The 27,870-nt window shown below is 38.5% G+C and overlaps 1 protein-coding gene across 5 annotated transcripts in view; it reads right to left on the bottom strand.

The window, feature by feature from the left end:
• Nucleotides 1-27,870, bottom strand: part of TLL1 (tolloid like 1) — a 343,253-nt gene that overhangs the window by 203,899 nt on the left and 111,484 nt on the right. The window contains exon 2 of one of the 5 annotated variants that reach the window (XM_043483918.1): nt 4,113-4,345. The exons of the other annotated variants lie outside the window; for them this stretch is intronic. Within the exon in view, the coding sequence (XP_043339853.1) occupies nt 4,113-4,140 (28 nt within the window). The 5' untranslated portion in view covers nt 4,141-4,345. The remainder of the gene's footprint in view (nt 1-4,112; nt 4,346-27,870) is intronic. 5 annotated transcript variants of the gene reach the window in all.

Here is a 27,870-nt window from a genome sequence, read left to right as displayed (position 1 = left end):
ATTTTTTGGAGGGAGAGGATGTGGTACAATATAAAAAGCTAACTGTTTGGGTCATTATTTAAAAAAAAAAAAGTCCAAACATACTCCTAATTTAGAGGTTACTTTAAAGAACACAAAACCGCTGCTACAGTTAAACACAAAGTTTGATTGTCTCTTGAATCAGGAAACAAACTACAATCTAAGCACAATATCAAATAAAATCTAAGCACAAAATCTGAAATGTAAAACAAATAAATGCACACACACACACACACACACACACACAAACATGCAAAGAATATTCTTCCAGAATATGGAGACATGTTAATGATGTCACTTTTCAAGATATTAATCATTTTCAGAATGAATCTAGATTAATCAATAGAATCTGAACACAGAAGAGAAACAGCAATTAATCTTTTAAAAATATTTTTCTTTTTAAAATGATTTTAAAAATTGTTTAAATGCAATTTTACAATATGGATATGATTAATGCTAAATTTGAAAATAAATACATCTTCTTTTTTAAGTCAGAAAGCAAAATTTTTCCCACAGCAAAAGATCCATCAAAATACCATGTCAATCTGTGTTTATAGCCCACAGTGCCCAGGGATAGGGTTTCTCAGGAAATTTTTTAAATGTCACTCACACCACAAATACTCATTCTGAAGTTTTTGACTCAAAAGAAAAAACACTGACAGAGGAGTACTTTGATCAAGAAATGTAAAAAAAACATTGAAACTATTGTATGGCCTAATGTTTTCTGTCATAAGCTTTAAAAATGGATTATTGTAGCTCATATTTAAAAAAAAAAAACTGTCATTATCATACTGTACAAATAATGATTTTATTTATCATCAACCATTACCAAGATTTGGTTGATTTCTACTTCCCAAGTCCTCCATCTTATAACAATAGAGTTAAAATCTGTTGTTTTCTTCCCTTAGGCTTATCATTGTCTACATTTGTGGAGGTCTAGGAGTCGCTCTGGTGCTTCTTTTTAAATTCATTTAAAATTTTAAGTTAATTTGATTTATCTTCCAAATGTTGACCTTAGTTCTTTGAATAAATTTTGATGCCTTCCTGCTAGTAAGACCATCCGTGAAAATGCTATTTTCTATGTTCTAACTATGTTTTATTCACTGGCTGGTCACTTTCTCACAAAAATAGAATTTTTTTTCCCTCACTTTTCCCATTTTTATTAGTCTATCATTATTATAATGGTAGACTTCCCTTGTGGCTCAGCTGGTAAAGAATCCGCCTGCAATGCAGGAGACCTGGGTTCAATCCCTGGGTTGGGAAGATTCCCTGGAGAAGGGAAAGACTACCAACTCCAGTTTTCTGGCCTGGGGAATTCTCAAGAGTTGGATGCAACTTTCACTTTCACTTTTTGCTTCCACCATCATAATAGGTTAAGGGAGAAAAATGTTGCATTACAACCTTTCCAACTATTATTCATCTTTGTAAAAGATATCCTCCAGGGCACAAGTTAAAAGGTTGGAGTCTTTTTTCTTTGCTTAATTTATGCCATCGCACAGCACTCAAGTCAACACGGGCTCAGTGAAAAACCTTTACAAAATTTAAAAGCTCATTGACATCCTAAATACTTGACTCCACATACTGATTTCTATTTCTTCTCTTCATATTCTCAGAGGCCTTCAACAATTGAAAGGATAATTAAAGAGAACTCTATTCACACCAAAACAAGCAAAAGCTTGAACTCTCTGTGAAATACCCCTAGTCAATATTATTTCAAACATTATAAAGTATCCATAATGCATCATCAACTTATATTGATATTAAATGTACAGTGCTTAATGTTAATAAAGCACCCTCATCAATGCTATTCCAGTTGAGCCTTAGAATATTCTAGGATATAGATTCATACTACTAGCCTGCCAATAAAATTTACATTAAAAAAAAAACAACTTACCATCTCTTATTGTCCATCATTTTATACTATCTTCCTTTACCTGACTTAGGAGTTATTGGCACTAACTTAGGTAATATTTTAGAAATAAAAGATTCTAAGTGAGAAGCATTGTCTGTCTAAAAATTTCAATTTGAGGTGATGCTGGCAACCTATGTGAACCACATCAGGGTCTCATATAGCAAATGAAGAGATGGGCCGGGTTTTTCTTTTCAGATAGGGAGAAACAAGGATGGCCTGAATTGGAATAGGATATGATGTGTTTTATTCACAAATGGAAGTGATCTACACAAGAAGTAGTATAAAACCACTGGGGAAAAAAAGGAGTTAATTATAGCCTGCATGTTGGAAGGAAGAAACCACCGGAGACTGCTTAATATCTAATTGTAACTTTGTTATTACTGAATAATCTGTCCATAATGTTTCAAGTCTTGTTTTAGATAAAAAATTAGAAGGAAATAGATGATGAAATGTAAAACAAAATACATGAATATTAGATAAATAAAATCTTTATCAAGGCCAAAAGAAATCATTATTTAAATTTAAATGTCAAATAACTATGACAATAAATAAATAGCTAAATTGTTTCAATTTAAATATTAAAGACTGGCATAAGTCTTAGCTAATAGATATAAATTGGGAAACTGGCCATTAAATCCTTCAATTTCTCTTTTTATTAAGAGAATAACTTAGAATTTAAATAAACTACAATTGTGTATCATGAGCAAAAATTATATATTTAATTTTGAGAAAAAGGATTCAGTTGAAAAACATTTATTAACCTTGATAAAGTCATACAACCTTATAAAACAAATGTCTGGAAAATGCGAAGGAAGTTCATAAATACATCTGCATTTTTACTATCCCCACATGCTATATTTCTTTGACATCATATTTTACATCATTTTGTTTAAGTGTATCCCTAAACTGCTTATTGTGGATATAAGTGATTTCACTACTTTTGTCTTTAATCTTCCTTTTAGCTTTAAAAGTAGATAATATACTATATTTGCCATATATTTATTTTAAACAATGAGGTTTTTCTTTTTTGCAATGTTCATAATTTTATTTCATCAACATAAAATAAGCACATACATGATTACATGGATACTAAATAACATGTTACTCTAACAATAATGAGTCAATAACAAAATCAAAGAGGAAATTTAAAAATACCTTGAGACAAATAACAAAGAACACACAACCATACAAAATCTATGGGATGAACAAAGGCAGTTATTTCAGAGAAGTTCATAGCAACACAGGCCTTCTTTAAAAACAAGAAAAATCTCAAATAATCTAATCCACCACTTAAAATCATTAGAAAAAGAAGAACAAACAAAACCTAAAGTGAGCAAAAAGGGGGAAATAAAAGATGAGAGGAGATATAAATAAAATAGAGAAAAAAATCAATACAGACTTTCCAAGATAGTAGAGGGGCAGGAGAACATGGAGTTCATTTCTCCCCACAGATACATCAAGAATACATCAAAAACGGAAAAATTCTCACAGAGCACCTGCTGAATACTAGCAGAGGACTTCAAACACATAAAAGGAAATGAATGATTTCCGTATAACCGGGCAGGATGAAAGAAAGAAGGGAAAAGGAAGGGGAGAGGAGGCAAGATGAGGTCTCTACTTCTGGAAGGAAGCTGGAAGTAAGGACAGGATTTTCACATCTGGAGGAGTCCCTTCACAGTAAGGAGAGCAGCTGAGACCGGCGGGTGTTTCAGGGACTGGGAAAGGGCACAGCACCTGGCCTGGGGCTGACAGGGGAGCGAGGTCTGCACGGAGGGCCCGCGTCGCCGCCAGTGGCCCCAGCCCGAGAGGGGCGTCCGCAGCTGCGCACAGGGTCTGGGTGCTGGGATCTGCAGTTTGGAGAGCCAGCCCAGGAAGCAGGCTGATGGCGGCGTGAGGGGACAGGCCTGAGGAGCTCTGTAGCCCGGGGATGCTTGGAGGGAAGCGTGGACCACTGCTGAGGCAGAGCCCAGAGGAGGAGTGACATGCAAAGGGCGGGGCTGCCGTCACAGCCCCTCTTAGGGCTCCGGCCCTTGTCTCCGCAGGCACTAAGGAGGGCGCCCACTGGAGCCAGGTCATGAGCCCTTGCAGTTGCCCCCTTCCCTTCCCTACTTGGCTACCCTGTTTGCCCCAGCACTCCCTGAGAAGTTCAAATGCTCCGATTGCTACTCTAGGGCTGTCTCACCTGGGTGGCCTGCTTGCCCTGTTTTCATCTTGTCTCACTCCTGCCTGATGGGACAGGGTGCTCTGGCAACCTCTAGAGCAGACTCCATTGGGAGGAAGACATGCAGAGATGGGGCCGAAACCGCAGCTAAGCCCTAGGGGCTATGTAACTAGGGAAGAAGAGCTGAAATCTCTCCTAGAAGATGTGTGAACTTCGGAGTCAGGACTCTGCTGATGGCTTCCTAAATTCATCACCTGCAAAACACCAAAAGGACAGCAAATGCTCTTTGCGGCTGGGATGGGTCTGCTTTAGCAGCTGTGGGCCCTGGGGGTGCATATGCACAGAGGGTGAGCCGGGCCAAACTCTGAGCTAGCTATAGCGCCCGCAGTAGGTCCAGGTGCATGACTACTGCAGGCCTGAGACCTGAAGTCAATGGGTGTGAGCTAGCGGCCTGGTGAGAACACCTGAGAGTCACCTGGGCCAACAGGCAGCATTCCCACACTCACACTGGGGCCGAGACCAGCGCCAGCAACAGGGGACTTTGGGAGCCCACACCACGGGCTACAGGGGACATGGCAGAGCGTATTCATAGGGGAACAACTCCAGCTGAGGAATACTCAGTGCGTTCTCTCCCAGTGGGAGTGTTCCAATCCTGCCTAGCTCACAGTACACATTAGAAATACAGCTAAGAAAAAAATGGAGGGACCTATACTCACAGATGGTGACTGCAGCCATGAAATTAAAAGACACTTGTTCCTTGGAAGAAAAGCAACGACAAACCTAGACAGTATATTAAAAAACAGAGACACCATTTTGTTGACAAAGGTCTGTATAGTCAAAGCTATGGTTTTTCCAGTAGTCATGTGTGGATGTGAGAGTTGGACCATAAAGAAGACTGAGCATCGATGAACTGATGCTTTAGAACTGTGGTGCTGAAGAAAGTTCTTGAGAGTTCCTTGGACTACAAGGAGATCAAATCAGTCAATCTTAAGGAAATCAACTCTGAATATTCACTGAAAGGACCTATGCTGAAGCTGAAGCTCTAATACTTTGGCCACCTGGTGTGAAGATCCATGATTCATTGGAAAAGACTCTGATGCTGGGAAAGACTGAGAAAGGGATGACAGAGGATGAGATGTCTGGATGGCATCACCAACTCAATGAACATGAATTTGAGCAAACTCCAGGAGATAGTGAAGGACAAAGCAGCCCGGCATGCTGCAGTTCTCAGGGTCCCAAAGAGCTGGACATGACTTAGTGACTGAACAACAGTAACAATACTCAAACAAGTAGTGAGCAGACCCTGATGCTCATGGGGAAGTGACAAGCACAGAGCAAAGGGGGAGGCCCTGGTCAATATTCAGGGCAGTTTCAGGTCACCACAGAGGCAGTTAAACCCACTATCCAGGGGATAATGGCAAAAGTCGCTGGACCAACCTCACTCACTGGAGGCAAACAACAGAAGAAAGAGGAACAACAGTCCTGCAACCTGCAGAAAAAATATTCTTGATGTTGTCACTCAGTCATGTCTGACTCTTTGTGACCCCATGGACTGTAGCACACCAGGCTTCCCTGTCCTTCACAACCTCCTGGAGCTTGCTCAAATTCATGTCCATTGAGTCAGTGGGCATGTGTCATCCAGCCATCTGGTCCTCTGTCATCTCCTTCTCCTCTTGCCCTCAGTCTTTCCCAGTAACAGGGTCTTTTCCAATGAGTTGGCTCTTTTCATCAAGTGGCCAAAGTATAGGAGCTTCAGTTTCAGCATCAGTCCTTCCAATGAATATTTGGGATTGATTTCCTTTAGGATTGACTGGTTTGATCTCCCTGTAGTCGAAGGGACTCTACAGAGTCTTCTCCAACACCACAGTTTTAAAGCATCAATTCTTCAGTGCTCAACCTTCTTTATGTATCTCACATCCATTCTTGACTACTGGGAAAACTATAACTTTGACTAGACGGACCTTTTTAGGCAAAGTCATGTCTCTGCTTTTTAATATGCTAGGTTTGTCATAGCTTTTCTTCCAAGGAACAAGAGTCTATTACTTTCACGGCTGCAGTCACCATCTGCAGCGATTTTGGAGCCAAAGAAAGTAAAATCTTTCACTGTTTCCATTGTTTCCCCATCTATTTGGCATGAAGGGATGGGACCAGATGCCATAATCTTAGTTTTTTGAATGTTGAGTTTTAGGCCAATTTTTTCACTCTTCTCTTTTACCTTCATCAGGAACAAAAATTAAATACAATGAAACAATATGAAAAGTAACATGGGAAAAGCAACAAATAACATACAAGGGAATCCCCATGAGATTATGAGCTGATTTTTCAGCAGAAATTCTGCATGCCAGATGGACAAGACATGGCATACTTAAAGAGATGGAAGAAAAGAACCTACAATCAAGAATACTCTAACCAGCAAGGCTTTCATTCAGATTTGATGGAGACAACAAAGGTTTTGTATACAAGCAAAAGCTAACAGAATTCACTATCATCAAACCGGCTTTGCAACAAATACTAAAGGAAATTTTCAAGGTAGGAAGAAAAAAAGAGGTCACATCCTGCAACTAGAAACAAGAAAATTACAAATGGAAAAGCTCATTGATAAAGGCAAACATATAGTAAATGCAGGAAATCATCCATACACAAATGATATCAACACCAGCAACACTGAGGAGAATACAAATGCAGGTAACAGAAGTTGCATTTGAAATTAAGAGACCAGCAATTTAAAACAGTCTTGTATACATATACATACACATACATACATACATATACATGGGTACCAGGTGGCACTTGTGTTAAAGAATCCACCTGTCAAAGCGGGAAACATAAGAGACTTGGGTTCGATCCCTGGGTTGAAAGATCCTCTGGGGAAGGACATGGCAACCCACTCTAGTAGCCTAGTGTGGAGAATCCTATGGACAGAGGAGTCTGGCAGATCCATGGAGTTGCAAAGAGTCAGACATGATTGAGTGATTTAGCTCACACATACTTACTAATGGGCTTCTTAGGTGGCTCCATGGTAAAGAATCTGCCTGCCAGTGCACAAGATGCAGGTTTGACCAATGAGTCAGGAAGATCCCCTGGAGAAGGAAATGGCAACCCAATCCAGTATTCTTGCCTGGGAAATTCCATGGACACAGGAGCCTGGCAGGCTACACAGTCCATATAGTTGCAAGAGTCAATATAACTCAGTGACTAAACAACAACAATATATACCTGCCTTATCAAAACCTCATGGGTAATGCAAACACCAAAACTACAATAGATAAATACACCCACAAAAGGAAAAGCAACGCAAACACAACATGTATGTATGTGTTCCCAGGGAACACATGAGGAGGGGAAGAAAAAAAGACCTTGAAAAAAAACCCAAAGCAATAAAAATAATGGCAGTAGGAACATACATACTGATAACCACCTTCAATGTAAATGGAATAAATGCTCCAAACAAAAGACAGAGGCTGGCTGAATGGACATAAAAACAAGACCCATATCATGCTGTATACAAGAGACACATTTCAGATCTAGGGACACACAAACATTGAAAGTGAGGGGATAGAAAAAGATACTCCATGCAAATAGAAATCAAAAGAAAGCTGGAGTAGCAATATTCATGTCAGACAATATAGACTTTAAAATAGAGACTGTAGGGACTTCCCTGGTGGTCCAGTGGCTGACTCTGCATTTTCAGTGCAGGGGGCATGGATTTGATCTCTGGTCAGGGAATTAGACCCCGCATAGCATGTGGACAAAAAATGAAAATTAAAAAAAAATAAAGTGTATAACTTGAAAAATAAAATAAAATAAAGACTGTAACAGGTGACAAGAGAGATACTACAGAATGATCAAGGAATAAATCTAAGAAAAAGTATAACAGTTATAAATATATATGTACTTAACACAAGAGGACTTCAATATATAGGGCAAATGCTAACAGTCATAAAATGGGAAATCGATAGTAACATAATCATAGTGGGGGACATTAACACCGCACTTACACCAATGGACAGATTATCCATACAGAAAAGTAAGAAGGAAACACAAGGCTTAAATGACACATTAGACCAGATAGACTTAACTGATCTTTATAGGATAATCCATTCCAAAGCAGCATAATACACTTTCTTCTCAAGTGCACAGTCTCTAGAATAGATCTCATCTTGGACCACAGATTAAGCCTCAGGAAATTTAAGAATTGTGAAATCTTATTAAGCATCTTTTCTAGCCACAACACTATGCAATTAGAAATCAATCATGGGAAAAAATTGTAAAATACCCACATACATGGAGGCTAAATATATTACTAAATAACCAATGGATCACAGAAGAAATGAAAGAGGAAATAAAAAAATACCTAGAGACAAATTACAAAGAAACCACAACTGTTCAAAACTTATAGGATGTGGCAAAAACAGTTCTGAGAGAAGTTTATAGCAATATAATCTTATTGCTATATAATCTAAACTTATATAGCAATATAAATTTATAGGAAATAAGAAAAATCTCAAATAAAAAAAAATTAATCTTACACCTACAGCAACTAGAGAAGAACAAACAAAACTCAAAGTTAGTAGAAAACAAGAAATCAAAAAGATCAGAGCAGAAATAGAGGGGAAGAAAACAGTAGCAAAGATCATGAAATTAAAAGCTGATTCTTTGGTAAGATAAAGAAAATTGACAATAAACATTTAGCCATACTCATTAAGAAAAAAGGGAGAGGACTCAAATCAATAAAATTAGAAATAAAAAAGTGGAAGTTACAGTGGACACCAAAGAAAAACTAAGGATCATAAAAGTCTACTACAAGCAACTATATGCCAATAAAATCGACAACCTGGAAGATATGGGCAAATTATTAGAAAGAGAAAACTTTCCAAGACTGAACCAGGAAGAAACAGAAAATATAAACAGACTAATCACAAGTACTGAAATTGAAATGTGATTTAAAAACTTTCAACAAACAAAAGGCCAGGACCAAATGGCTTCATAGCGATTTCTATCAAACATTTAGAGAACAGTTAAAACCTATACTTTGGAAACTCTTCTAAAAATTTCACAGGAAGGAACATTCCCCAAGCTCATTCTATGATACTATCATCATCTTGATATCAAAACCAGACTAAGAAATTACAAAAAAAGAAAATTAAAGGCCAATATCACTCATGAATATAGATACAAAAATCCTTAATAAAATACTAACAAATCAAATGCAACACTGTATCAAAATGGGATTTTAATATAAGCAATATATACTATATTCTTCAATACAGACAAATTAATTCATGTGATACACCACATTAATCAATTGAAGAATAGAACCACATAATCATTACAATAGATGCAGAAAAAGCTTTTGACATCATTTAACACCCATTTATGGTACAAACTCTCCAGAAACTCTTTGCAACTCCATGGACTGTAGCATACCAGGCTCCTCTGCCCTCCACTATCTCCTGGAATTTGCTCAAATTTATGTCCACTGAATTGGTGATGTTATCTAACCATCTCATCCTCTGCTGTCCTCCTCTCTTCCTGCACTGAATCTTTCCCAGTATCAGGGTCTTTTCCAATGAGTCAGTTCTTCACATAAAGTGGCCAAAGTATCGGAGCTTCAGCTTCAGCTTCAGTCCTTCCAACAGCTGTTCATGGTTGATTTCCTTTAGGATTGATTGGTTTGGTCTCCTTGGAGTCCAAGGGATTCTCGAGTCTTCTGCAGCACCACAATTTGAAAGCATCAATTCTTCTATGCTCGACCTTCTTTATGGTTCAACTCTCACATCTGTACATGACTACTGAAAAAATCATATACAGTGACTATACAGACTTTTGTCAGCAAAGTATCTGCATTCGAATATGCTGTCTAGGTTTGTAAAAGCTTTTCTTCCAAGGAGCAAGTGTCTTAATTTCACGGCTGCAGCCACCATCTGCAGTGATTTTGGAACCCCAAAACTAAAATCTCTCACAGTTTCCATTGTTTCCCCATCTCCTTCCCATGAAGTGTTGGGACCAGATGCCATGACCTTAAAAATTAGGATACAAATAAATTTGACAGAAATAGAGTTACATATGTAGAACTCAAACATGATTACCAGAGGGAAAAGGGGAGAGGAAGAATTTGGGAGATTGGGACTGACACATACATTCTACTGTACGTGATTAGAATGAGCTTGCCTGTCAGGCAGGAAGGAACCGAGGCTGAGATCAAAGAGACCAAGTCACCCACATGGGAGGCGGCTGGCAGAGGAGGCGATGGTAAGAACATGCAAGCCTGCTCCAAGTGGGAGTCCTCTCTAGTGCTGTGGCAGCAGGGTCTGCTGTGTGAGGAGAGAAGACACGCAACAATGGCGCTTTGCTTCTTGATGATCGGTGTTTCCTCCATGAGCATTTCCCATTGCAGAGGCCCTCACTCCTGTCCCCTCATGTTGTCCCCTCACAGCCAACAGCAGTCCCCTCTATGGGTATGCTCTCCATACCCCACATTTCAGCACCCAGCCCCTGTGCAAGTCAGTGGACACCCTTCTCAGGCTGGGGCATGCATGACTGTGGCATGGATCATCTGTGTAGATCTCACTTTGTTGCATCTACTACAGACTGGTTGCTGCACTCTCTTCCAAGCCCCCGAACGTCCTCTTCTGTCCCAGCTGATCACCCTAATAGTGAGGGGATTTCCCCAGATATGCTTATGAAATAGTGCTTATTTGTTGTTGCTCAATAGCTAAGTCATATCCAACTCTTTGCGGCGCCAAATTAGGAACCTCTCATCTCCTTCAGCTCCCCACCAATGGTGCAGGCCCCATCTTGCTTCCTATCCTCTTCCTTTTTCCTTCTTTCTTTTGTCCTACCCAATTAAGACCCCTAAAAAGGATCTTTCTCGTCCTTTTAGATATCTGATGTTCTCTGCTAGTGTTCAGCAGATGCTCTGTGAAAATTGTCCCATTTGTAGATGTATTGTTGATGTGTTTGTGAGGAGATAGGAACTCTACTTCCTCCTACTCCTCCACCATCTTAAGAATTTCTAAAAAAAAAAAAAAATTTCTAAAGAGAAGCCTTGAAAATGGCAACCCACTCCAGTGTTCTTGCCTGGAGAATCCCATGGACAGGGGAGCCTGGCAGGCTACAGTCCATGGTGTTGCCAAGAGTCAGACACGATTTAGCGACTATCGCTCACTCACTCACTCACTCCTAGGTGATACTAGTGGTAGAGAACATCCCTGTCAATGCAGGAGAGAGAAGAGGTGTGGTTGGATCCCTGGGTTGAGAAGATCCCCTGGAGAAGAGCATGGCAACCCATTCCAGTTAGTCATGCATGAAGAATCCCATGGACTGAGGAGCCTGGCAGGCTGTGGTCCATAGGGGCCCAAAGAGTCAGACACGACTGAAGCTGTTTAACACACACACACACACACTTTTAGCTAAAGGATTATGGTAGATATTTTATTATGTCAAAGCATCCTCTTCTGTTCCTATTTTGAAACTTAGCATTTTGATTTACAAAGGAATTTGGCCTGTAATATGTTTCTCTTATTTTCAGTTGTTTAGCTTTAAAATCAAAGTAGTAGTAACCTCATAAAGTGAATTGGCAGACACTATTTCTTTTCAAGTTACTCAGACAACTTGTATAAGAGTGGGATTATTTATTCCTTAAATAGTTGGCAGAAGTGATTTGTACCTATGAGTGAGCATAAATAATACATTGCAGATATATATATATGTGTGTATATATATATGTATGTGTGTGTGTGTATGTATATATCAGCAGTAGCCTAGATGTTTCCTGGCTCCATGGCCCCTATAAATATAGAGTGGGATGGGAGCTGGGTACTACTTCTAGAGTTTTTTCCATGTTTTTAAAATAATTTATTGACATGTTACTTTCAGGTATACAACATAGTAATTTGACATTTTCATAAATCACACCCAAAATTGCTATAAAATATTAACTGTATTCTGTGCTGTATATCACATCCCAGTGACTTATGTATTTTGTAAGTAGTAGTCTGTACTTCTTGATCACTTCATCTATTTAGTTCCTCCTCCCATCTCTCTCCAGTAGTTCATTCTGTATCTGTGAGCCTGTTCCTGTTTTGTTCATTTCTTTGCATTTTAGATTCCAGGCATAATTGAAAATGTACAGTAGTTATCTTTTTCTGTCTGATATTTGTTAAGCATAATAGTCTCCAGGTCCATCCATATTGTTGCAAATGGCAGAATTTTATTCTTTTTTATTTTACTGTGTGTGTGTCACACACACAGACATACACACATATATAATATCTTCTTTATCCATTCATCTGTTGATGAACACTTAGGTTTTTTCCCCCATATCTTAGCTATTGTAAATAATGCTTCTCTGTCTATGGTGTTGCTTAGAGGCTGCTTTGTTGGGCTGCTGGGATCCCACCTCCTGTTTGAAGAGTTCATTTCACAACCCTGGAAAGGTTGTTGACTGAAAGACTTCAGCTACCAGTCCTGCTGACTGAAGACTTGCCCCATCCATAGCCAAACCCACATTGTGTCGGTAGCCAGCATCAGATAACTGATATGGTAGAGTACATGTAGCCCCACTTTGGCCCAACTTGGGACATCTCTGATGAGTCTTCCTAGCATCATAACTCTAGATTTGTCTGGGACTTCCACTGGACTACATTATAGCCCAATACCTTCCTTTACCCATCTATCTTCCTTCCCTTTCTTTCACAGGTGATACACCCCACTGGAATTATCCCTGATAAACTCCTACATGTTAATGTCCATCACCAAGTCTGCTTCATGAGCAACTCAACCTGTGACACTTGGTGCCAATATTGGTACACATAAGGAGACATGATAATGAGATCTGGCAATGGAGATTTTTGACTGACAATGAGAGCTTCATCACGGATTGTAGGTAGAATACAAGTAGCCTAGCATAAGATAACAGTTAATTGTTAGACCTTTCTCCTGCAGTGATGAGGGAATGCTAGTGCAATGTATCATGTTTTATGCAATATAGGGGAAATAGTAACTCTAAGGACAACAAATTAGGTTTTTAATGCTAAACACCCCTGATGTTGTTAAAATTTAATAGAAGACTGAGAACAATTAATTAATAATTGGAAGTGATGGGTGATAGCCAGAAAGTTTTCTTAGTAGCATATAAATATGCTCTTGTCTCATAGGCTGAGGGCACAGAAAATTAAAGATGAGGTCCAGGACCAAGTACCAAGAGTTATAGAGCTGTCAGGAAGGGCTATCATCCTCCTATTCTCAGCAGGTCAGCTATAACAAAGTCAGATTCTTCTTGGGTAAAAAAATGGTACCCTGGCACAAAATGAAGAAATATAAGTTGATGTACCTAAAAATCTTGAGCCTCTCTGAAACTTTTGAGTCTGAAGAAGTAAGCTACTTGATTCTAAGAAGTATTAGTGTTCTCCCCTTATTTAAAGATGTAACGGTGACTCTACTTTGGAAGATAAAACACACCCCTCAAGATCTGCCCTCACCTCCCTTTCTGGCTACTAAACTAACAATAACTGTGGTTAAATCACAAAATAACCAGGATGAGTTGGGCCTAAAATGAAAGGGAAGAGACTATATCCAAAAGGATCTACAACATAGCTGACTTGTAACTGGAGGAGCTGAGAGTACACAAAGACTCAGATCTAAGGATAGAACATGAAATCATACAAGAGAGTTTATCATTTGGAAGTGCTCTCTGGGGATACAGGTTTTAGTACCTTTGAAAGGACACCAGAAGATGATGCAAACATGCTATTAGTGCTGGCCTGTGTTAAGTAAAGCAGAAGTGGCAGAATTGTAGTGCCAGAGGGATTAAAAGGCTCAGAGAAGTAAGGATGCATGAGTGAATGAATACTATGTTCAGTCATAAAACCCATCAGATGACTATACTATACAGAAGGACTGTGAAGATATAGTACATACCAAAGCTATAAGGAACATAGTGGTGAAAGGGACAACATCAGTAAGAAATGATAATGCTCTGAAATTCAACACTGATGGCAGAAGATGGTATTGACAGGCTGGGCTTTCTGATAATAATGGATATAATAGAATCCCCCAAAATAGTCATAGGATAAAACTAAATCAGTATAACAATTACCATAAGCGAGATGGAAACAATTATCATAATGGCAAGGTTGTAGTCGTACCTATACGTTGATTACTGGAAAAATCATAGCTTTGCCTCTATGGGCCATTGTTGGCAACGTGATGTCTCTGCTTTATAATATGCTATCTCAGTTTGTCATAGCTTTTCTTCCAAGGTACAGACAACTCACCAATCTGATCACAAGGACCACAGCCTTGTATAACTCAATTAAATTAAGCTATGCTGTGTGGGGCCACCCAAGACGGACGGATCATGGTGAAGAGGTCTGACAGAATGTGGTCCACTGAAGAAGGGAATGGCAAACCACTTCAATATTCTTGCCTTGAGAACCCCATGAACAGTATGAAAAATCAAAAAGTTATGACACTGAAAGCCAAAGATAAAGAAGCTCTATACAGTCAGCAAAAACAACACCGGGAGCTGATTGTGGATCAGATCATGAACTCCTTATTGCCAAATTCACACTTAAATTGAAGAAAGTGGGGAAAACCACTAGACCATTCATGTATGACCTAAATCAAATCCCTATGATTATACAGTGGAAATGAGAAATAGAATTAAGGGACTAGACTGATAGAGTGCCTGATGAACTATGGACTGAGGTTTGTGACATTGTACAGGAGACAGGGATCAAGACCACCCCCATGGAAAAGAAATGCAAAAAAGCAAACTGGCTGTCTGAGGAGGCCTTACAAAAGGCTGTGAAAAGAAGAGAAGCAAAAAGCAAAGGAGAAAAGGAAAGATTTTCCTATTTGAATGCAGAGTTCCAAAGAATAGCAAAGAGAGATAAGAAAGCTTTCCTCAGTGATCAATGCAAAGAAATAGAGGAAAACAATAGAAAGGGAAAGACTAAAGATCTCTTCAAGAAAATCAGAGATACCAAGGAACATGCAAAGATGGGCTCAACAAAGGAGAGTAATGGTATGGATCTAAGAAGAGGTGGCAAGAATACACAGAAGAACTGTACAAAAAAGATCATCATGACCCAGATAATCATGATGGTTTGATCACTCACCTAGAGCCAGACATCCTGGAATGTGAAGTCAAGTGGGCCTTAGGAAGCAACACTATGAACAAAGCTAGTGGAGGTGATGGAATTCCAGTTGAACTATTTCAAATCCTAAAACATGATGCCATGAAAGTGCTGCGCTCAATATTCCAGCAAATTCGGAAAACTCATCAGTGGCCACAGGACTGGAAAAGTTCAGTTTTTATTCCAATCCCAAAGAAAGGCAATCTCAAAGAATGCTCAAACTACCACACAATTGCACTCATCTCACACACTAGTAAAGTAAGGTTCAAAATTCTCCAAGCCAGGCTTCAGCAATATGTGAACCATGAACTTCCAGATGTCCAACTGGTTTTAGAAAAGGCAGAGGAACCAGAGATCAAGTTGCCAACATCTTCAGGATCATCGAAAAAGCAAGAGAGTTCCAGAAAAAACATCTCTTTCTGCTTTATTGACTAGGCCAAAGCCTTTGACTGTGTGGATCACAATAAACTGTGGAAAATTCTGAAAGAGATGGGAGTACCAGACCACCTGACCTGCCTCTTGAGAAACCTGTATGCTGGTCAGGAAGCAACAGTTAGAACTGGACATGGACCAACAGACTGGTTCCAAATAGGAAAAGGAATACATCAAAGCTGTATATTGTCACCCTGCTTATTTAACTTATATGCAGATTACAGAGAAACACTGGGCTGGAGGAAGCACAAGCTGGAATCAAGATTGCAGGGAGAAGTATCAGTAACCTCAGATATGCAAATGACACCACCCTTATGGCAGAAAGTGAAGAAGAACTAAAGAGCCTCTTGTTAAAATGAAAGAGGAGAGTGAAAAAATTGGCTTAAAGCTCAACATTCAGAAAACTAAGATTATGGCATCCAGTCCCATCATTTCAGGGGAAATAGATGGGGAAAGAGTTGAAACAGTGTCAAACTTTATTTTTGGGGAGCTCCAAAATCACTGCAGTTGGTGATTGCAGCCATGAAATTAAAAGATGCTTACTCCTTGGAAGGAAAGTTATGACCAACCTAGATAGCATATTAAAAAGCAAAGACATTACTTTGTCAACAAAGGTCTGTCTAGTCAAGGCTATGGTTTTTTCAGTAGTCATGTATGGATGTGAGTGTTGGACTATAAAGAAAGCTGAGCACCAAAGAATTGATGCTTTTGAGCTGTGGTGTTGGAGAAGACTCTTGAGAGTCCCTTGGACTGCAAGGAGATCCAACTAGTCCATCCTAAAGGAGATCAGTACTCGTGTTCATTCGAAGGACTGATGTTGAAGCTGAAACTCCAATACTTTGGCTCCATGATGAGAAGAGCTGACTCATTTTAAAAGACCCTGACGCTGGGAAAGATTGAGGGCAGGAGGAGATGGGGACGGCAGAGGATGAGATGGTTGGATGGCATCACCACCTCAATGGACATGAGTTTGTGTGGACTCTGGGAGTTGGTGATGGACAGGGAGGCCTGGCCTGCTGCAGTTCATGGTGTCGCAAACAGTTGGACATGACTGAGCGACTGAACTGAACTGAACTTTCTTCCAAGGAGCAAGTGTCTTTTAATTTTGTGGCTGAAGTCACTGTCCACAGTGATTTTGGAGACCAAGAAAATAAAATTTACCATTGTTTCCATTATTTTTCCATATCAGCCATGCAGTGACAGGACTGAATGCCATGTTCTTAGTTTTTTCAATGTTGAGTTTTAAGCCAGCTTTTTCACTCTCCTTTTTCACCTTCATCAAGAGGTGCTTCAGTTCCTCTTTGCTTACTGTGATTTGGGTGGTGTCATCTGCTTATCTGAGGTTGTTGATATTTCTCCTAGATATCTTTTGTTTTTTATAATTAAATATTTTTATTTTTAACTAAATGATAATTGCTTTATAGTGTTGCTTTGATCTGCCAAACATTCTCCTGGAATTCTTGATTCCAGCTTATGATTCATCTAACCTGGCATTTCCCATGATTTATGCTGCATAGAAATTAAACAAGGAGAGTGACAATATACAGCCTTGATGTACTCCTTTCTCAATATGAACCCATTTGCTGTTCCATGTCTGGTTCTACCTGTTGCTTCTTGACCTGCATATAGGTTTTTCAGGAGGCAAATAATGTGGTCTGGTATTCCCATCTCTTTAAGAATTTTCCGCAGTTTGTTGTGATCCACACAGTCAAAGGCTTTTGCATAGTCATTGAAACAGAAGTAGATGTTTTTTCTGGAATTCCTTTGCTTTTTCTATGATCCAATGGAAGAAAGTGAAAGTGTTAATCTCTCAGTCGTGTCAGATTCTTTGTGGCCCCATGGACAGAGGAGCCTGGTGGGCTACAATTCATAGAATTCCCTAGGAATTCCCTAGGCAAGAATACTGGAGTGGGTTGCCGTTCCCTTCTCCAGGGGATCTTCCCAATCCAGGGATTGAACCCGGGTCTCCCACATTTCAGACAGATTCTTTACCATTTCAGCTACCCAGGATGTTGGATGTTTGATCTCCGGTTCCTTTGCCTTTTCTAAATCCAGCTTGTACATCTTTAAATTCTCAGTTTATGTACTGTTGAAGCTTAACTTGTAAGATTTTGAGCATTACTTGCTAGTATGTGAAATGAGCACAACTGTACAGTGATTTGAACATTCTTTGGTGTTATCCTTCTTTGGGATTGGAATGAACACTGACTTTTTCCAGTCCTGTGGCCATTGTTGAGCTTTCCATATTTGCTGGCATATTGAGTGCAGCACTCCAACAGGATCATTCTTAGGATTTGAAATAGCTCAGCTGGGATTATATCATCTCCACTAACTCCAAAGCAATGCTTCCTAAGGTCCATGTGACCACACTCCAAGACGTCTGGCTCTAGGTGAGTGACCACACCATCATGGTTATCCAAGTCATTAGGACTTTTTCGTACAGTTCTTCTGTGTGTTCTTGACACCTGTTCTTAAGCTCTTCTGCTTCTTTTAGGTCCTTGCCTTTTCTCTTCTTTATTGTGCTTATCTTTGCATAAAGTTTTTGCTTGGTATCCCTAATTTTCTTGAATAGATCTCTAATCTTTCCCACTGTATTGTTTTCCTCTATTTCTGTTCTTTGTTCACTTAAGGCTTTCTTATCTCTCCTTGCTATTCTCTGGACCTTGGCATTTAGTTGGGTATATCTTTCTGTTTCTTCTTTGACTTTCACTTCTCTTCTTTTCTCAACTATTTGTAAAGCCTCCTCAGACAACTTATCAGAATGGCTATCATCAAAAAGTCTACAAATAACAAATGCTGGACCCTGTTCATGGGAATGTAAATTAGTGCAGCCACTATGGAAGACAGTATGGAGGTTATTCAAAAAATGAAAAACAGAGAGCCACCATATGGTCCAGTAATCCTACTCCTAGGTATATATCTAAAAATATAAAAACACTAATTCAAAAAGATACTTGCACTCCAATGTCCATAGCAGCATTATTTACGATAGCTAAGACATGGAAGCAACCTAAGAGTCCATCAACAGATCTCTGGCTTAAGATGTCTCACACACACACACACACACACACACACACACACTGCAATGTTGCATGCATGCATGCTCAGTTGTGTCCAACTCTTTGCGACCCCATGGAGTGTAGCAACAAAGTTATACCCTATATCAGGGGTTTCCAACCCTGGGCCACAAACTGGTGTTGGTCTGTGGTCTGTTAGGAATTGGGCCACACAGTAGGAGGTGAGTTGCAGGCCAGCTAGTGAGACATCCTCTGTATTTACAGCCACTCCCCATCACTCCCATTACTGCCTGAGCTTCACCTCCTGTCAGATCAGCGGTAGCATTAGATTCTCACAGGAGCATGAACCCTACTGTGAACAGCAAATGAGAGGGATATAAGTTGTGAATTCCTGATGATAATCTAATGCCTGGCGATCTGAGGAGATGCTGAGATGGTGATGCTAGCACTGGGGAGCGACTACAAATGCACATTAGCATTAGCAGAGAGGTTTCACAGCAGAAACAATAATAAACCAACTGCTTGCATACTGATATCAAAACCCTGTCAGTGAGTGGCAAGTGACAATCAAGCTGCATCTGGTGGCAGGCTGTAAGACAGAATCCAACGCTTTTAGTCTGCATGCGGCCCACTCATTATGTTATTTACCATTTCTATCTGTGCCTCTTTCCTGCGTTGCTCAGTTGTTTCAGTCACAGTTTGGTAAGTCCACAAGCTAACACAGCCAAAATGAGTAAAAAGGAAATGTCGCTGGAGAGCTTTTTGAAAAAGAGAAAAGACTCAATGATGAGAGAACAGAAGCCTGTAAGACTACCAACAAAAAGAAAGCTGCATTTAAAAGAAAATATCAAGAGTCCTAGTTAAATTACAGGTTCATTACAACATATGATTCACATTCTCCAAGCCTGCTTTGTATAATACGTGGTGACTAGATATCCAACAAAACCATGATATCTTCAAAACTGCTCCACCACATGGAGACCACACACCCTGCATTAAAAGATAAGTCTTTGGAGTTTTTCAAAGAAAAAACATGAATACAAAAAACAGAAGAAATTATTGAAGGTCATCCCTTCATCCAATGTGTCTGCACTGAGAGCATCATGTTTAGTGGCTAACCACGTTGCTAAAGCTAAGAAGCCCTTTGCTATTGGTGAGGAGTTGATCCTGCCTGCTGCTAAGGACCTTTGTCATGAACTTTTAGGAGAGGTTGCAGTTCAAACGGTGGCACATGTTCCTCTTTCAGCTAGCACTATAACTAGATAAACTGATGAAATAGCAGAGGATATTGAGGCACAATTGTTAGGATTAATGAGTCACCATGGTATGAAAATCCAGGTTGACAAGTCTACTGACGTTGACAAGGCAACAATGCTTGTTTGTGTGCAATACATTTTTTGGAGGATGTGCATGAGGACGTATTATGTGCAGTTTTGTTGCCAACCAACACCACAGCTGCAGAACTATTTAAGTATTTGAATGATTACATATCAGGAAAAGTGAATTGACCATTTTATGTCAGTATTTGGATGGACAGAGTGGCTGTCATGACTCAGTGGTTTTCTGGTTTTACTACTTGGGTTAAAGAGGTCACTTCTGAATGTGAGTCTATGTACAGTGTCATCCATGGAGAAATGCTGGCTAGCTGAAAAATGTCACCTGAACTTACCAATATTTTGCAGGATGTGATTAAAACTATCAACCACATTAAAGTACATGCCCTTAACTCACATTTGTTCTTGCTCCTCGCAGAGCATACATGCCTTCTCTTATACAGAGAAGTGAGATGTCTTTCTAAAGCTAGATGCCTAGCCAGAATTTTTGAGTTACAAGAGAAGCTCCAGAGATTTCTTTTAGAAAAAATCAACACTGGCAGTACATTTCAGTGACACAGAATGGGTCACAAAATATTCAACCTGCTCAACAAACTCAATCTGTCACTTCATGGAAAATGACAACTGTGTTCCAGTCAACAGATAAAGTGGCTGCCTTCAAAGCCAAACTGGAATTATGGGGGTAATGAGTGAACACTGGGATTTTTGACTTGTTTGAAACATTAGCAGAGATTTTGAAAGAGACTGAGCCAGGGCCTTCTTGCTCTCAGTTGGTGTATGACCACCTATCATTTTTTTAAAAGAGTTTGAGCATTACTTCCTAACCACAAAACATCCCCAAACTGGGAAGGAATGGATCCGCAACTCATTTGTGAGTAAGCCAGGTGAATCAACTTTGTCTATGCTAGAAGAGGATCAACTGCTTGAGATTGAAATGATGGTGGCTTTAAAAGTATGAGACAACTTCAAGTGTCTATATTTTTGGTTAAAATCAAAGAGAAATATCCTGAGATTGTCACCAAAGCATGGAGAAGCCTCCTTCCATTTCTGACATCCTATCTTTGTGAAACAGAGCTTTCCTCAGTGACAGCAACCAAAATGAAATAATGTAGTGGACTGGACATAAGCAGCACATTTCAGGTGTCACTGTTTCTCATCACCCCCAGATGGGACCATCTAGTTGCAGGAAAACAAGCTCAGGGCTCCCACTGATTATGACTTATGATGAATTGTATAACTATTTCACTAAATATCACAATGCAATAGTAATAGAAATAAAGTTCACAATATATGAGTTTGAATTATCCCAAAATACACCCCCCCCACCCTGGTCCATGGGAAAACTGTCTTCTATGAAACCCAAAATTATACACAACATTACATAGAGTAAAACTCTAGGAATAACAACTTCTCACAAACAAAGTCCTTCAAAGGATGTTAGTGCTTTCAACACTTTAATATGAAAAAGTCCTTCTAAGTACAGTGATTAATAATTCTGAACCTGTGCTCTATCGTTTATTTTCACAACAGCAAGAATGGCACACGTTCATGAAAGGAAGAGAAAAGCAGACCCTGAGTAAATTCTGTTATGTGATCTCTAAAATAACAATAAAAAACTATCAATTTATAGTACTCACTGCTATCATAAGTTGTGTTCATTTGAGGATATTTTCTGTATGTTTTTCTCAGAATTTGGGTTAGAGCTAGAATTTGCAGCCCATTTGAAAACACACAGCATATATACACAGTTAAAAAAAAAATGTGTGTACATAAGACTATTTGCATTTTATACACCCCAGCTCTAGTAAATAAAGTTATAGATAATCTTGGTGCTTAATGGCTTAGGGTCCTGAACACTTTCTAAATGAATGTCTGCTGAACACAATAATAAAGGTAAAACTACATATGCAGTGATAGGCTAGACTAACTAAGCATTTCAAGATAATTAAATACAAACATACTGGGAATGACTGAAGCTACCTGGTCAACCATCAAGGCACAGATTAAAATTTTAAATTGAACTCAGTCTAGAATACAATTTAACATTGATAAGATAAAATGTCCAGGTTCAAATAAGAAGGCCCCATGGTTAACAGAAATTTCTCATAAAATATTAGAAATAAATTAGACACTAAAATAGTGCCTGAAATATCCAGTTATAAACTCTTAAAGAGAAAGCAATTCTCAAAAATGTTTTGTTTTGCTAAACATAAAATATCTCAACATGAAATTTAATTTTGCCAAGTTCAAAACACTTCCAGGTTCTTCAAAGATCAACACATACACATTTATATTCTTTCCTCTGGAAAGTAGCTTTCCAAAACAACAACTGATAGTTCTTTGACCCAAGGTGTCACAGCTCCTGACGTGGCTAATTCTAACTATTGCTACACTCATATGGAAGGAAAAGTTCTGACTTTTAATTTAAAAAATGAACTACAAAAACAATCCTGATCTCAAGGGTTGAAAAAAATATTTTGGTAGAAAATATTACAGACTGAATCTTTTTCTTAAAAAAATATCTACAAAAAATTCATTTCTCTTTCTTAGGCTATCAATGTGTCTACACTGGGTTCTATTTTCTCTGAGAGAAGGCCAACATCTCCATGTTTATTTTAATAATCATGTATTTAATACAACTATTTTGAGAAATAATGGTCCTCTAACGCATATCCTAAAAGAATAAGAGCTGAGCCTGAGCCTAACTTCTTCCCTAAAGAGCAGTGACAGGGCAATGTTTCACCATTTACTTACTTCTTTTAATCTGAACATAACAACTAAGTAACATCAGTCAAGATAGTTTCACAAATTAAAAATGCCACAAATTATGCAATGGTAATTGAGATAGATGGATTTATATTTGATTAAACTTTCAGAGAAACTTTTAAATACCCACACCACAAGCCTTTGAGGCAGAAATTACAATGTATGAGAGACTAAAGATAAGAGAGATGTAATGGATCATCAGTATCATCAGCACCAAGGTGAGAACCAGAGTTTACATCTGTGTGACAACTTTATAGCCAGAGCTCCCAGGAGCAACTTGCCGAACAACAGAAACTCACATTCTCAGACATACAGAGATTTTTGATGCTCCATAGCATTTTATTCATAGTTATTCTTTAACTAACTGACTTCGTATAACAAGCACTAAAGAGAGCATATTGCAATTTTGATATACTATAACTTATCAAGTGGGCTTTTCTGGTGTCTCAGACAGTAAAGAATTCACCTACAACATGAGGGACCTGGGTTTGATTCCCGGTTTGGGACGATCCCTTGGAGGAGGGCATGGCAACCCACTTCAGTATTCTTGCCTGGAGAATCCCTGACAGAGGAACCTGATGGGACCCATGAGGTTTCAAAGAGTCAAACAAGACTGAATGATTAAGCACACAAGTTATCAAGTAGTCCAATTATTTTCCTCAGATCTTAAAAAAACTGATGAAGAAACTAAGCCTTAGAGAAATCCAGCCAGCAAGTCATCAAAGAGGTTCAAACACAGACAGCCTGATTTCAAAACCCAAAGATTTAACTACAGTTATGTTTCTGCTATCTTTCTTTTATGACATCTAATTCATTTAAATATATATGCCAAGATATGTCTCCCCAGTAGGTTATAAAATCTTAATGGGACTCTGCCATATTTAGCTTAAAATCTTGAAATTTTGGCATATAGAAGTTTCTCATTGTGTTAATGATAACACAATTCTAGCAAAGATATCACATAACACATGTTATTTGATTAATCAAGGATAGGTTCTGCTGCACTGGTATCTCCTTCCATTTCTCCCAACCTTACTTTTTCACTTAATCCATTTTCATGCTGATTTCACAGCAGTTGTGAACTTGCAAACCTCAGAGTCATCACCATGGAGACTCATCCTCTTCTATCAGATACAGATAGAGACTCTTATCTATTGAGTTTTCATCCTTACTCCACACAGTTTATGAAAAATTATAGACAATTGCAATCCTTCCAGTCTTCCAGTAATATTATGCATATTCTGAATTATCTTTTGCCTAATATTCTTCAATCCTTACTATAAAAACCTTACAACTACAGAGTCAAAATGCAACCCTCCCTCCCTGAGCTTCAAGGAGATTTATCCAAACAAAGTAAGAAAATATGATATATGGCAAATACAAAATAGTGATAAGACCATCATGAAAAGAAATTAACCCAAATGTGTGTTTATTTAAACATCTTTGCAATACTAAATCCTAAAAACATGGTCTCAGAATTCTGTCTTTCTTTTGTTATCATATTGCAATACTCTGCTTGACTAAGTATCTATTTTTTCCCCTCAGTACTATTATTAACTTTGGGGTCAGATGTTTTTCCATTTATTTTTTATAAGTCCACTAATATTTTCCAAATTCTTAAAATATCTTCCTTTTGAAGAAACCACATGCTCCCTCTAACTGATTTACCCCTTTCACTTGTCTCAAGTATTTATGTATTCTGAATGTTTCAGACAAGTCGATATATAATCAATCTTACTCAGACATTCATAAATTCCTCCTCTCCCCATACACTTGGCACCTCCCACTGTTTTGGGGCAATATTGTGTGGCCCTTTGCAACATTCTTACACAAATCTAATTAATGAATATTGGAAAGAAGTTAGCAATCATTTGAAGGGTTAAAGTAATAATCATCCAAAGTGAGATATAATAAAAATAAATTTTGAGTTTAAAAGTAAAAATTTCAAGATAGTATGCAAATTAAGAATTCTAGCCATCAGTTTAAAATAGATAAATTAGCTAAGCATATGTGTTTAATTACAAAAATCAGTTCAAGGAAAGTGAATATTCAAGGAAATATTATAATTATTATAAGTGATTCTGCCACAATAGCCTTTCTTAGCCCTAGAACCTCACAAAGATTTTCATTCCAATTCAAAAACACCTTCTCTCTAATTCAGTTATAAAAAGAGATTTAAAGGAAAATATGCTCTATGGTTAAATAAAGAGAAAAGCATTGTGCCCTTGAATAAACTGGGTGAAATTCAGTCTCTTCATTTGTACCAAAAGTATGACAAAGAAGGAATGGATAATCTATCTGAAAAGTGTTTTTAATGACAAATAAACTCCATTGCAGTTAATGTCTCTGCAAATGGAAAGCAGCAACAGCAAAACCATCTGGGTGCTGCAGCATGAGGTGATATATAAATAGATGCTGCATAGAGAAAACACAGCAGTGGAAAGGCAGGTAGAAGTTAGCTCCCGGGGCTGCGGCACTGGCGCAGCTAACCAGACTCCAGATGGAGAAGGGGAGCTTGGGGGAGGCAGGTACTGGAGAAGCACCGGCTGTCCATCTGGCAGCCCCTCACGGTTCATGAAAACTGCAGGTTGGGTGAGAACTTAAGCAATGACAATAAAAAAACAAAGGACAAATACCAAACATACTCACTTGGACTTGTCTCTATTACTCAAAGCCACGGTTATTGTCAAAATGTAGAAGTACTCGTTTCAGGATGACACTGGTAGTCATGATGTCAAACCTAATACTTGTACTACTATGCCTTAACAAGACAGCAACTGTTTTAAAGTCTAATTTTGACCTTCATTTTGACTTTAAATCTTTAGACATGTCAAAGTCTGTTTGGAAGATTGGCAGAAAAAGAGAATCTACCAGGATTACAATTTTATACATAAGTTGGAAATTAAGCAATAAAATCTACATAACCTCTCAGGTTTCCTTTCTCCTTTTGAGCTTATTCTTGCTCTTTAGCCTGGGAGTCTTCCAGTATAATTTGGAAGACAAAAAAGACCCATTTCCTTTAAATTATTGGACCTATTTTTCTTTTGAAAATATTGATCTTCTTTCTCCCCACTCATATGAATTGGGGAATTAACATAGGTATTTTAGCAGACAACTGACTCTATTGTGCCTTTCACTGATTATAAATATATTAGAACCATAAAAACAGTAATTTTGTATGTTCTTAGAAGGAACTCAACATCCTGTACATGTTCTATAATCCTTCATTTATTTATTTACCATATTTTCAAGTACAAGTAAATCCACTTATTCTCATCAATCTCTATAAGAAATCTATAAGATGAAAAAGCAACAATTAAGTAAAGGGTTCCAGGTCACAAAATAAGGAGCAAAATCTAACCCATGCTTTTAATTCCTTGTCCAAGTGATCTCCCCACTTCACTTTATCATTATTCAAATATCTGTTTAAAATATTCAAGGAAATACACAATTCATAATTCACCCTTAAACAAGTTTTCTTCAAAATCAGAATAGAGAATCATTCAAAGGTCTCAAATCTTTTCTCAAGATTGCACAAAAATTTTGTTATATCTAATTCATAAGATTTCATTATTTTAATAAGGTACAGTATGAATCCTCTTAAGGTTCAGGGCTGGAAAAGGTCAGTTTTCATTCCAATCGCAAAGAAAGGCAGTGGCAAAGAATGTTCAAACTACTGCACAACTGTACTCATTTCACATGCTAAAAAGGTAATGCTCAAAATCCTTCAGGCTAGCTTCAATAAACCGAAAACTTCCAGATGTAAAAGCTGGATTTAGAAAAAGCAGAGGAACCAGAGATCAAATTGCCAAATGTTGTTGGGTCATAGAATAAACCAGGGAATTCCAGAAAAACGTCTACTTCTCCTTCATTGACTATGGTAAAGCCTTTGACTGTGTGGATCACAACAAACTGTAGAAATCCTTAAAGAGAAGGGAATGCCAGACCACCTTACTTGCCTCCTGTGAAATCTGTATGCAGATGAAGAAGCACCAGTTAGAATTGGACATGGTATGATGACTGGTTCAAAATTGGGAAAGGAGTACATCAAGGCTGTATGTTGTCACCCTACATATTTAAATTATATGCAGAATATATCATGGGAAATGCCAGGCTGGCTTGAATCAAGATTGCTGGGAGAAATATTAATAACCTCAGATATGCAGACGATACTACCCTTGTGGCAAAAAGCAAAGAGGAAGCAAAGTGCCTCTTGATGAAGGTGAAAGAGGAGAGTGAAAAAGCTGGCTTAAAACTCAGCATTCATAAAACTAAGATGATGGCATCCGGGTCATGGCAAATAGCTGTGGAAAAAACGGAAACGGTGACAGACTACTTTCCTGGATTTCACAAGCACTGTGGATGGTGATTGCAACCATGAAATTAAGATGCTTGCTTCTTGGAAGAAAAGCTATGACAAACCTAGACAGCATATTAAAAAGCAGAGACACCATCTGTTGACAAAGATCTGTCTAGTCAAATCTATGGTTTTTACAGTAGTCGTGAGAGTAGGACCAAAAAGAGGGCTGAGCACTGAAACATTGATACTTTCAAACTGGTACTGGAGAAGACTCTTGAGAGTCCCTTGGATATCAAGGAGATCAAACCAGTCAATCCTAAAGGAAATCAACCCTGAATATTCATTGGAAGGACTGATATTGAAGTTGAAGCTCCAGTACTTTGGCCACCTGATGTGAACAGTTGACTCATTGGAAAAGACTCTGATGTTGAGAAAGACTGAGGGCAGTAGGAGAAGCAGGAGACAGAGGATGAAATGATTGGTTGGTACCACCAACGCAACAGACATGAATTTGAGCAAACTCTGGGAGATAGTGATGGACAGGGAAGTGTGGCATGCTGCAGTCCATGGGTTTGCAAAGAGTTGGGCACAACTGAGTGACTAGCAACAACAACAATAACAACCATATGAACAAACTAACAATGAAACATTATAGAAATTTAGTATAATCTTTTGTTATGTTTCATATTTAGAAGAACATCATTTCACATTTTCCTTGACTTGGCCAAAACTGTAGAGTTTTTTGGAATAATTTAATGAGCAGGAAATTCTCCATTTTGAACAATGTGA

The sequence above is a fragment of the Cervus canadensis genome, chromosome 1, assembly GCF_019320065.1.
Source record: "Cervus canadensis isolate Bull #8, Minnesota chromosome 1, ASM1932006v1, whole genome shotgun sequence".
Taxonomy (NCBI): Eukaryota; Metazoa; Chordata; class Mammalia; order Artiodactyla; family Cervidae; genus Cervus; species Cervus canadensis.
Note: the sequence above shows the minus strand (reverse complement) of the source record. Positions and strands in the feature narration are given on the sequence as shown.